Source organism: Nanorana parkeri, unplaced genomic scaffold (genome assembly GCF_000935625.1).
Source record: "Nanorana parkeri isolate BGI_ZX_2015 unplaced genomic scaffold, ASM93562v1 scaffold821, whole genome shotgun sequence".
In the NCBI taxonomy this organism is placed as follows: domain Eukaryota; kingdom Metazoa; phylum Chordata; class Amphibia; order Anura; family Dicroglossidae; genus Nanorana; species Nanorana parkeri.
This window is the reverse complement of record NW_017307089.1, coordinates 705,184-718,129: the sequence shown is the minus strand read 5'-3', so window position 1 is coordinate 718,129 and position 12,946 is coordinate 705,184. Positions and strand designations below refer to the sequence as shown.

The window sequence follows — 12,946 nt, the reverse complement described above, 5'->3', positions numbered from 1 at the left end:
ATTTTAGTCCCTGAGCTTTATATTGAAAAAGGCGAGTACAATGAAAACACAATTAGACAAAAAGATTACTTTGTGTGTTTCCCTTTAAATATTAAATATGTAGCAAACTACAAAATGTACACTGTGATTTGTATCACAACCCAAATTAACAAAATTATTTTATTTTTCCTTGCAGATATTGACGAATGTGCAGCTGGAAAAGTTACTTGTCCTTTTAATAGAAGATGCGTGAATACTTTTGGAAGCTATTATTGCAAGTGCCAGAGTGGTTATGAATTAAAGTATGTGAATGGCAGATATGATTGTGTGGGTAAGAATACTAAAAAGACTGGTAGCCATTGACATAATTAAAGTGTTTTGGATAATGGGAAAGGGTTAGAAACCCTGCCTGTCACCAAGACAGTAAGTGAGGGGAAGTCTATCTAATACAGACATAGACAGCAAAAAATACACCTTTTTAGTGAAACAGTAAAGAATTAGAAACTGCGTCAGATTTTACTGGCAAATTAAAGATATAGCCAGCATTCCTTAAACACTATGAGGGGGATTTATCAAAACTGAAGCAGGCAGAATCTGGAGCAGTTGCCCATGGTAACCAATCAGCTTCCCTCTTCAGTTTATTCAGGTAAGATTTGAGAATGAAAGTGAGAAGCTGATTGGTTGCAGTGCACTGCTGCTCTAGATTTTGTCTGCTCCAGTCTTGATAAATTCCCCCCTATGTATTAAAGTGACACTAAACTCAAGAGTTAAATCTTAAAAATGCATTCAAATACCCTAACTATTAACAAAGCTGCACATTAATTGTGTGTCACACAGCTGTAGACATTAAATCATCTCTGAATTCATGCTGACACTGTCCTTTATTCTGGACGGTGGCTACTTTTGTTCCCCATGGTCCCTGTGTGTGTTGTAAAGTAGCCACCGTTCCAAGCTCGCTCCTGTGATGGACTACAATTTCAAAGTTAGTTTACTAATTTGTATTGAGAGCGTAGTCCATCACAGGAGTGAGTTTGGAGGGGTGGCTACTTCACAACACATACAAGGACCATGGGGAACAAAAGCAGCCACCCTCCAGAAGGAAGGACAGTGTCAGCACCAATTCAGAGATGATTTGATGATCTACAGCCGAGTGATTTGTGTTATTAGTTAAGGTACCTAAATGCAGTTGTAAGATTATTTTTTTAAATAACGTTTTATTGAAAAATAAAAGCAATGTACATAGAACTAAGATAAGCAGACCACGCAACGTAAAAAGACAATCAAAAAGAACATATGTAGTGCATACATTCAAGCATTTTTCATATTAAGTACAAAGTTCCAAACTGAATTATACATGTAAAACACCTTCAAATTATTTCTTGTATAAGCATTTTAGATACAGTGAAATTAGTCTTACTTAAAAGTGAAACAAAATTTTTTCAACTATGTTGTGCATGGAAATAAATACAGAAAAATACATTTAGCATGGAAAAGAAAGTAAAACATTGTAAATAAAACTATTCCATATTAACCATGGATAACTGAAAAAGAAAAGAGAGGAAGTGGAAAGGGAGCAAAAAAGAAAAGAGATAGTGTCGCTAGAGGATTAGAAGAGAGAAGGAACAAAAGAAAAGGAGATGGAAAAAGCAAGAGTTAAGAGACCGATCTACCCTGGAGCAATCAAGAGCTGAAGAAAGATGACAACGGAAACCTCACTATATAATAAATTAGCTCGTAAAAGTTCATATACTCAACATGCAAGGGCTACTGTCTATCCACAGATCTCCAAGCTTCCCAGACTTTGTTATACAAAGAAAGGGAATGTTTAAGTCTAGCCGTTAGGTTTTCCAAATTCTGCACATCCTCTATATGAGCAAAGAATTCAAGTTTAGATAAAGGGAGCACACGTTTCCACTGCAATGCTATAAGACAACGTGCCACTGTCAAATTATGTATGATCAACTTCCGATCGTATTTATGTAAGTGCAGAAAAGGAAGGCCCAATAGGTAATGGAGAGGGGACAGTTGTAGTATCTTTTTGTGTAAGTTGTTCTAATGTAGATCTAACCATCCTCCAAAGGGGTTGAATAAGCGGGCAAGTCCAGTATATTTGCAGTAAACAACCAGGATTTAAATTACATCGCCAGCAGAGGGGAAGCATTTTTAAGATTTAAGTTTAGTGTCACTTTGAACACAGAGGTGTTAGTAGCATATATTTGCAAATCAATGCAAATCTCTTGGATTAAGAGGTCAGCAGATTGTTTCTTCTTATGCTGACGATCGCTGGAGTGAGGTTATCTGATTTTTATATGGGGAAGGATAAGTGAGTTTGAAATAAATAAAAGATTTTAGCCGGGTTACACTATGTACCATTTCTTCTGTTATTTGAGCATTATCGCACCCAAGTAGGATCGAGGAGTATCTCACCCTGAATAGAGATGGGCAATTAACCCAAGGAAGGGGAGGTGTGTGAGACCATACTACAGCAACCTCTCAGTTATCCGGTATAAAACTAACCAGAACTTTCATCTAACCATAGTTCTCCTAAGGGTAACGGGAGGGTATGAAAATGCCAAGTATCTGCACTGGTACTCGAAAAGTATCTGTGCATCCCTATTTTTTTTTTAATCCGCCCAGCTGCGTGAGTGACAGCTGGCTCTGCCTATCTAGAGGCAGAGTCAGCTGTACCCGCCCCATCCGTTCCGCCGGTCAGCGCTGGCGGATCGGAGCGGGGAGGGGGGAATCCAGCCCCACCCCTGTCACGGCTCCCTGCCGTGACAAGATCGAGAAGTGAGCGAACCCCGGTATGTGTAAGCTCACTTCCTGATCTACTGAGCCGACCTGTGACAGTTTCATTGTCACAGGTCGGATAGAACTATGAGGATGAGTGAAGAGCACTCACCTCATAGTTCTCCTTTAAGTGTGTCTATTTGTCTTAATTTGCTTTTGATTACTGCATTTCAATATTAATATGAAGTCAATACAGAGTTTATCTTATGCTATGGCATAGTATGGGGTATGGCATTAGTTAGACCTATTTTTAATAGTAACTCTCAAGCAACCAGAAACTACATTTATCCAGGATCTACCAATCCCAGTGGATGCTGGATAATGGGGAGTTTACTTTAATATACTTTATTTATGGTCAAAACCTAAGGTGCGCAGGAGTGTATGCGAGCACGGATTTAACGCTGAGTAAAGTTTCAATATAAATCTAGTGGTGATACTATTTGGACACAATTTTTGATCACAGTTATATTGAATTGAGAAGACACCTGGGACATTAGACACATTTTGCATTATTTTTTGTTTGAAAGTTACACTATTGTTAGGTGGTTTTAGACATTGGTGCTGTGTTTGCGTTCATGCACAGTGTTTTTGTATTTTCTAAGTGCCTGAGGCACTTATATTTATTTGGTTATTTTTTGATAGTTCTACACTGTTATTTTGTATATTTTTCTCATTGCTGTTTGTTTCACAGATTGTGTTTGCTGCTTGGTTTACGATATAGATAAATAGAGCGTGGAACACCTTTACTGTTATTCAATCAGTTACTTACTAAAAGACTGTAGTTACATAGGTTAAGACAGGGGTCAGCAACCTGCGGCTCCATGGACAACATGTGGCTCTTTCATCCCTCTGCTGTGGCTCCCTGTCCAGGTGTTCAGTCCTGGAACAGCTGTTCGATCCTGAAATGTCACTTCTATCTGACTTTGTGAGTGGGGTGGAATGCGAGCTTGCACTCACAGGGTCGGATGGAAGTGACATTTCAGGACAAATCAGCTGTTCCAGGGCAAATCAGTTCTCCTGCACATAGGATTTGCGATGCTGATCTGCCCTAGAACAGCTGAGAAAGCGTTGGAATGCTTGATCGGTCACACATTCCACCGCCAAAAAACTGGGCAGGATTACATTGAAATGTGTGACCACGTCACCAGTCACACATTGTAACGTAGTTACAAACTTTGATAGAACACCGCCATCAGAGGGTATGGCCGGTACTCATGTGAGGGGTCTGGGCAGCCTGGGGGGCCTCTTACATGAGTATCAGCTGCACCAGGGGTGGCTTGGCAGAGGTGACATGAGAGGGGGTGGAGGACGCCAGGCCCCAGCAACAGCAGGTAAAAGGAGTTGGGAGGAGGTACAGGGAAAGGGACCCCAGCAACCAGCCCACCTGAGGCCATGCAGAGCCCACCATAGAGAGTCTCAGATGGGCTGTGCAGGATCTATGGTAGATGCAGTAGATCTTAAGATTGAAACGGGTCCAAATAGCTCTTTGAGTGTTTAAGGTTGCTGACTCCTGGGTTAAGGGACGGCATCCTTTTTTCTCCAGACCTAACATGGCTATTTATAGGGTTTGGGATGGTGAAAGGTTTTTTTCCCGCTCTCCCCATATCACAGAAGTCAGGATATTTCATTAGGGTCTGGCAGCACTAAAATGAGGTACAAATCGTTTACAGTCATATGTCTTATTATACTGTTTTTTTCAAAGTTGTGTGAACCATAATTTGATTTAGGTTTAAGTTCTAGGTTTCCTTTTTAGACCATATACTTGCTTTGGCTATACTCTTGCCATTTACCCTGTTTAATGACTAAAACATACCAAGTTCATAAAGTAAACATAGTGATCTGCTTCCATGACTTAATAGCCAGTACCGTACCTGTGTCTGCATAAATTTCTGTATATATTCCTGCTCCCCAAGAGCCTTGGAGTCCTGGACACTAATATACAAATATCAGCATTGAAAGAGAAAGCGCGTTGGCACTCCACAGCCTCTTCGGACACCTTCTGCTCAGTTAATCTCATTGGTTTAATTAAATGGTCAGTTTAAATGTTCCTATCCAATCACTCCTCAAGAGGCAGGGTTGTGTCAGGATTATCTATTCAGTATGTTCAGTGGACAGTTCTTTGATCATTTCATGTTTATGGTCATTTAACTTGTTTCTTATTTCACAGATCTAAATGAGTGCCTAATGAAGACTCATAAGTGCAGCCCTCACAGTGATTGCCTCAATACCCCAGGCTCCTATAAATGCCGATGTAAACAAGGATACAAGGGTAGCGGATACCAGTGTTCAGGTAGGGTCACTTAGCAATGAACTGCAACAGTTAGGAATTACATATTTTAAGGATGTACTGTCCTTATCTAAGCAGAACTTAGGCCAGTATCATTTTAAACGTTTTTAGGTCCTCATAAACACCTATAGCTGTGTGTATAACATTACCATTTATTATATTTATTATTGCAATTGAGTAGTAACAGTTGTAAAAAAATAACATTACTTATTTGCAAAGCCTGGCCTTCTGTACCACTAACAGTCCATGTTCGCCAACTCTCTTCATAAAAGTAGAACATTGTGGGACATTGAAAAATACTGAGTTTTCAATAATTTTTTTTATTGAATATTTAGACATAACAGGTACTCAAACAAATAAGGTACACAGATGTATTGTCAGTGGCTATCGTTCTACCCCAATTTTTTAACAAACATTTATTACAGATATTTATATAGTGCCGACAATTTACGCAACACCTTACATACTATTCATTCACATAAGTCCCTGCCCTCAAGAATCTAAAGTCCTTATCTCACATGTGCACACATACTACGGGTGTTTTAGACAGGAGCCAATTAACCTAACAACATGTCTTTGGTGTGTAGGAGGAAACCCACACAAGAACAAGGAGAACATGCAAACTCCATGAAAATAGTGTCCTGGCTGGGATTTGAACTGGGCATCCTAGCACTGCAAGGCAGAATCATTAACCCATATCACAAAGGGCAATATATTCTATTTCTAAGCTTCTTTTTTTATATTCCTAACAAAATAATTTGATGTGTAAGCAAATCCTTTAGAAAGGTAGAATCATTTTTATGAGAAGAAAACCTGGTACCTTTTAGAGTAGGTCATGGAAACAGATCTGTTACAGTAATAACAACTGAAACACACCTATAAGCCTCCACTATTGAAAGATACAATATATGACTGATTGCAGAGTTGCAGGCAGACATTCCTTGCAGTCCGGCATACACTTTTATCTTTCACCTTTAGACCTGAGATGTAAAGTGAACAGAAGAATGAAGTCATCACTCCTTAATGCACCAGACAATAGAATAATCTTTTTATGTATCCTTACAGATAATAATATGAGAGTATCAGTGTTAATTAAGCTTGTCTATTAAGATGAACTATAGATTCAGATGGAAAAATAAAGATCAGAGGGCACATGAATTAAGCTTGACTATTAAATGAGCTATAGATTTAGACTTAAATCAAAAGATCTGAAGAAACACCATGGAACCAACAGACACATTCTTAAACGTGAGTGGTTGCTCTTCAAAGAGAATAACTGGCTTATGATTGTTTCATACATTAGAAGTTACTTTAGCCATTTAGTGCAAATTATGCCTAACACCTTGTGTTTCGACATTATATGCCAGTAACCAGAATTTATTTACGGCTGAGCAAACAAATCTGAACAGTTTGTTCAGATTTGTCCATAACTTTTTAAAATCTGACAATATAACTTGTGCAATGAAGCTATAAACCTAAATCGGCACACACCATATTTATCTATCAGATTCAATTAGAAATGCCAGGGTCATTCAACCATCACATAGGATTGCTATTTAACTTTAGATTATTTATACTAAATAAATAGACCCATGACGAAGTCAAAGAAGCCAAACTAAAGGCACTTAACCCTCATACATGGAATATACAATTAAAATTTCAGTTTCCTGAACAATGGCTGAACCTTTCCAGTTCTTCTAAATTCCAGGAGACTGATGTTATACAGTGCAACATTCAGTCATTGCATGCGTAACTAAAGAATCGCTGCCAAGGTGACAGGAGTGATTTATGGCTTCACTCAGTAATTATCATAAGTAATGTTAATGTGGTTTGCATGTTTTAATGTATCAAAAAAACTGAAGAAAGAAAAGTTCTCCAAAAATGGAGAACATATACCTAGTGGCCAATTGGATTATTTGTTTCAGTTTCCAAGAGAATTAAAGCAAAAAAAGTGCTTGTTTTTCTCTAGGTTCAAAAACAACAGTTATACTCACCCAATCCTCCATGCCGGCCAGCTGTGACAGCGCTCCACCCAGTCTGTCTTCTCCTCCGCTGCAGTGATGGAATGTCTGTTGGTGTCCTCACGTCCAATACACTGTGTATAGAATGTGATGAACTCGAGGATCCTTAGACCGCTGCAGCAGAGGGGGAGCGAGGCGGAAGGGACTGATCTAAGATCATGTGAGCATAACTTTTAACAGGGTTAACAAAAAGTTTACCCGGAGTTCTGCTTTAACATTTTCATTAACAGGCCGAATAGTATTTATTTTAATTGCATTATAGCCTTTTTTATCAAAGAAAAAAACTACCATTCCACTTAACTCCAGGTCCAAAATGTGCTTTCATTGCTAATTGTTATGGAACTCCAGAATATATTGACAATATAGCTTTCTGAAACCTAGTAAACAGCTCTTGTCATAATAGATAATTAGATACCATTCTAGCAGTACAAAAACAGAAATTGCTGTGTTTACGTTAGGGACTCATGCACATTTACTTTAGGGACTCATGCACATGGGCGGCTATGCATTTCCCCCACCAAGGAGTCACAGGTGCTGTGTACAGCCTCCCATATAAGTTAATGAATGTGCACAGCTGTAGTCTTATACATCGGACTTGCAGAAAGCACAGGCATTGCAGGCAGTCAGGATTCGAGGTTGTGCGCCCGTACACATATGTGTGTTTTATGCATGTCCTGTGTATATGAATGTACAGCCATTGACTACTATTGTAGGCAGGGACGGATTTCCCACAAGACCACCGAGGCCTGGCCTTGGGGCAGCACAGCCGCTGAGCGGGTAGTTTTTTTCCCCCTACATTTAGCCCCTGTGTGATAGCAATAAAGTTAAGTGAAAAAAATAATAGTAAAATATAGAAAATTAAAAAATTAATAAAAAGTAAAAAAAATAAAATAAAAAATAATGAGAAATAATAATTAAAATTAAAAAGTGATAAAAAGTAAAACATTATAAAATAAAACATTATAAAAAAGTAAAAGACATGGGGGTGCCTTGAGGAACCTGGCCTTGGGACAGCAGAGAGAGTAAATCCGGCCCTGATTGTAGGTTGTATGCAGGACCTTGGAGGGAAATAAATAGGAATGTACATTGTGCAGGTTCAGCCACCTGTGTGCATGAGCCCAAAACTTGCTAAAACGCAATTACAGTTTCATTCTCCAACATCTGCCTCTGTACAGCTCCCACCTGTGTGTTATGGAGTTGCAGATAATGGGGTTGGTTTACTAAAAAAAATAATGGCTTTAATGAATGTACATAATGAATACTAGTGAATAGGATGAAGCTGTGTCCAATTAGAATACTCAATAATACATTATTAAAAAAAACACGTTTTTCTTTAATTCACTCACCATGATTGGGTATACAAACTGAACACAGCTTCACCTTATTCACTTTGCAAAGTGAACATACACTCTATTCCATTATTAAATCAATCCCAGTGTCTTTATATTTTCTGGAGTATTTCTGTGCTACTCCACGAGTAGCTAGAAATTGCAAAAGGCAAGAGCTAGAATCTAGTTAAATGAGAATGTGCAATCAGAATGTGTTATATTTCCATGGAATGGAGTGGTTTGTACTTCTTGTTTAACTCTATATGGCTTTGTAATCCATGGCTTGGGTGTGCGTTTGGTCCATATATTACACTTACAATTACTTAGACCTGACAACATTTATAATATTTATATATATCCTTTATTATTATACCATTCATATACAAATATGTGAATAAATGTAAATGTTTGGCTCCATATATACATATATGGCACAGTTCTTCATCAGCAATAACATGTACAGTGAAGTATGAAAACAAGTAGGTAATTTAGCACAGTCAGGTGTCATTTTCTATTGATGAGATATACAGTATATTAGATTGTTTACTTCAATAGTAATAATAGCATGAATGTTCTTTCTATTTTAATAAGGGTAATTCATGTTTTATCATGCACACAGTAATAATATAAAATGAATAATACACATAATACAGCACTCTTATCCTTCTATCTAAATAAATAGCATATGTTTGGACTGCAGATCGCTGTCAGTGATTTGGCAGTGGCTGCACATTCTTGTGCTCCAGAAAAGTTAATGGTATGTTTGATTTAGCTTACTGATCAACATACAGGAGCCACGTCAAGAATGTGTAACCTATGTTTCCCTTAACAAAATAAAAATGATCAAAGAGTCTGATTCAGTGTAGTATTTGTTTTCATGTGACACCATGATAAACATTGAATGAAATATAGAACATTTATAATAATATAACTACATAATGTAAATTATGTTCATGAACATGTAGAATATTATTGCAACTGTTCTTCAGCTTGAATGGCTTTGAATGTCGGTTTGTATTAAGCTACCTATGCCAAGCACATCTGATTTAGATAAGTACATGCTGCAGTAAGCACCTAAAAGGAAAATTCCTTCCAAAGGATTTAAGAGGCAATTAAGAAGGTACATAGTACAATAATACTCATCTCCGCCCTGTTGTTCCTGTGATGCACGGTTTGTGATGTCCTAAATACAACATTCCTTCTACTGGCATTGTCCCTGTGTGAACCTTCAGGTTTGCTAATCTCACTCAGGCATTTCCTGCAGATTCCTACCTGTATCTGTTCCACAGATATTAAAAACATGTCTTCCCCTTGGGCTGCTTACATTTTTCAAAATGGAAAAGGGAAGGTGGTCATCAAGTTAGCTGTTTCACATTTGAATATTGAAATATACCATCATGCTTTTAGGTATCTAAAGCTGCCAAAGTCTGGTACAGGCTAAATGATAATACTATATAATAATAAACAAATGAATATCATTAGGGATGCACCAATACCGATACCAGTGCCAATACCGAGTTTTTGGACGAGTACTCGCACTGGCTCAAATGCTCCGATACTTACCTCCGATACCGGAACTTCTGGTCAGAGGGAGATCTCCATCTGACGAGCAGTGCCTAGGAATTATGGAGCAGGCTTCCTTTCCAATCAGTTATGACCTGCCTCCCGGCTTCATGATTGGCTAGGAAGCCGGCTTCACTTGTTGCTAGGCAGCCTTGCTTCCTAACCAACCAGGAAGACAGGCGGCATGTGTTGACCCGCCTCCCAGCTTCCTGATTGGTCAGGAAGCGAGGCAACCTCGGGAAGTAAAAATCGGTGTTCTTCCAATAGAACACCGGCTTCCCAGGCAATCAGGAATCAGGGCACATGGCACCAATATTGGTACTCTGTATAAGCGAGTACCAGGGAAAAAAATATCGGTACTCGATACCAAAAAAACGGTATCTGTGCATCCTTGTAAATAAGAAGGGATTTCTCTGCTCTCCCAGGTTGCAGTGCAGAGCATGTCAGTCATGCTAGCAAAGTAGTAGTAAAGCTTTCATGGTAGTGATGGCTGAATTAAGTATTTAGATATGATTCTGCACTGGCATATGCAGCTTTCATTGCTTGATACATGGCAAGTCGATTGTAAGTTTGTGTCCGTCCTTATAAGAACAAAAGCAATCATACTATGCATGTTTGAAATATATGATGTGAAGTCAGCTGAAAATGTACATCTGTTTGGTTTCACCATAGCTGTTCCAGATAAACCTGTGAAAGAAGGGCCTAAAATAGTTGGAAGTGCAAAAGACACAATAAAGAAACTGTTGGCACATAAGAACGGCCTAAAGAGGAATGAAGACATAAAAAATGTAATACCTGAATTGGTTGTAACACCATCTCCAAAACCACGTCTACAGCCATTTGACTATGTGGATGGAGTTTACATAGGAGAACCTTACAAAGAGAAGGAAGAAGACAGAGAAGAGGAGGAAGACCAGGATGACAATGAAGATGAAGAGGATGATGGAGATGATGATGAAGATGAGGATGACTATGAAAATACAATTGTACAAAAGAAAACACTGAGAGGTGATGTGTTTGGTGAGTTCTGTTTTACTCTTTTTGATGGAATAGATGAGTGGATAATCGAAAATGGAGAACTCAATCCATTCACCCAATCTGTTCCCACCAACTGGATTCAGATCCATCAGTATATATATATTTTTATATCATTCAAATTCTTTATCAATTTTTGTAAACAATACAAAGAAAAGGACATGCAGCCCTTCTAAGATACTGTATCTTCTATAACACCCTAGTCTCACAGTCTTCTATCCCCATGGCTGGAAGTATATGAGTGTTTGGACCCCATGACATGCTGATACCAGACTATATGCTTTACAGTACTGGATGGGTGCTCCAATAGTGGGGTCTATTAGCCTTCCCCATTTGAAAATATTAACTCACCATTGACAGACACTGGGCTAATCCATTTTTTACAATGCCAGAGGATGCGCCAAGGAAACTTGGGGAGGGGTTATATACTACTAACCTCCCCCACTGGAGTAAAAAAGTTGCTAACTAATTATACAGTGAACTGGTAAAGTGCAAGCTGGACTTTACACATTTACCAGCCTGCTGAAAAAGTAAAAACATTTAACACTAATTTAAAAAAACTTTTAGAACTAAATACAATCTACCCTGTCACCCCCAACACCACCCAGCCCTTAACAATTTGGCAATTAAAAGATTAAAAGAGTGAAGCCATCCTTAGATTACTTATCAGATCTAAAAGGGTATACAGGTTGGTGTCAGAATGCCAGGCAGCCAACATACATGAGTGTTTTTCCATTATAGATTAGTGATGGTATCTGTGATGATTGGATGGGTCTTTATTCTCTGAAGGCTGTTTATAACCTGTGTTTCAGTCACTTTATTAGCAGTTTAGAAATACCTGCTGTGTGTTTACATTGGGGGCCTGGCAGGCTGCCAAGATTCTGCTCTCCATAGAAAACAGCTGAGACTTTAGTGGGAACATTGCAAATTTTTTTTCCACAATGCCTATAACTACAGAGGTGAATGAGAGCTTATTTTACAGTGCTTTCACTTCTTATTCAGAATATATAAATACTGTAATGTGCATTGTCTGGGCACAGGTTCACTTTACATTGCAATAAAAAAGGCCTGAGTAAGGCAAGAGCTTGCTAGCTACTTAATGTATGAGGGATTTTATATCAGTATAGTACCCAAATACCAGTTTTCATTTGTAATGCAATACTGATTTTTTTTTGCTAGGAACATCCTTAGATCTAAGCCTCTAGCACATGAAATTGTTTGGTATGGAATGCAAAGTGCTAAGGGCTACAGACAAATGGAATTCAGATCATGACATTTAACTGAGTTTAGATTTATTAGATTTAGATGAAAAAGGAAGCCCTCTTACAGCATCAAGTTAGATATCACATCTTTTGTAAATTCAAAGAATGTCATTTTAAAAAACAGTGAACTTAACAATATTAGAAAGCGCAATAATGAAACGATAAGGATAATACCATAAATGCTTCATCTACTTTTTAAAGACAAACTGCACGTATTATCCATCCCAAAAGATTATGACCCAGACAGAGTCTGTGCATTAGGTAGCTAACAACAGCATGCTGCAGCATGCTTTACTACACTAGAGTCCTACCAAATGTCACTAAGCACTGATTGGTTCTGAGTCCTAAATCTAAAAAATAGGGGAACTGTTAGGTAGATCTGATCAGATACCATATTTTAAAAATATCCTGTTCCTAACAAAACATTAACACACCATTTTCATTCTAGAATGTCAGCCCCAAAGGTCCACTGACAAGATAATTAGCAATATGTAAGTAAGTTTCCACTGATTTAACATCTGTGGACCATGGGGAATTTGACACTGGGAATTAATAAATAAGTAGCATATATACCCAAAATAATTTTAATTAGGCTGCACATATCAAAGCCACACAAAAAAAAACAAATGAAAAATGACAATAAACAAAAAAAACAAATGCTCACACGGTAAAATATATATA

General features: G+C 38.1%; 1 protein-coding gene across 1 annotated transcript in view; it reads left to right on the top strand.

Moving 5' to 3' along the window:
- EGFL6 (EGF like domain multiple 6) overlaps window positions 1-12,946 on the top strand; it is a 79,176-nt gene that overhangs the window by 37,275 nt on the left and 28,955 nt on the right. The window contains exons 6-8 of the mRNA XM_018565195.1: window positions 176-310; window positions 4,937-5,059; window positions 10,641-10,988. Of these exons, the coding sequence (XP_018420697.1) occupies window positions 176-310; window positions 4,937-5,059; window positions 10,641-10,988 (606 nt within the window). The remainder of the gene's footprint in view (window positions 1-175; window positions 311-4,936; window positions 5,060-10,640; window positions 10,989-12,946) is intronic.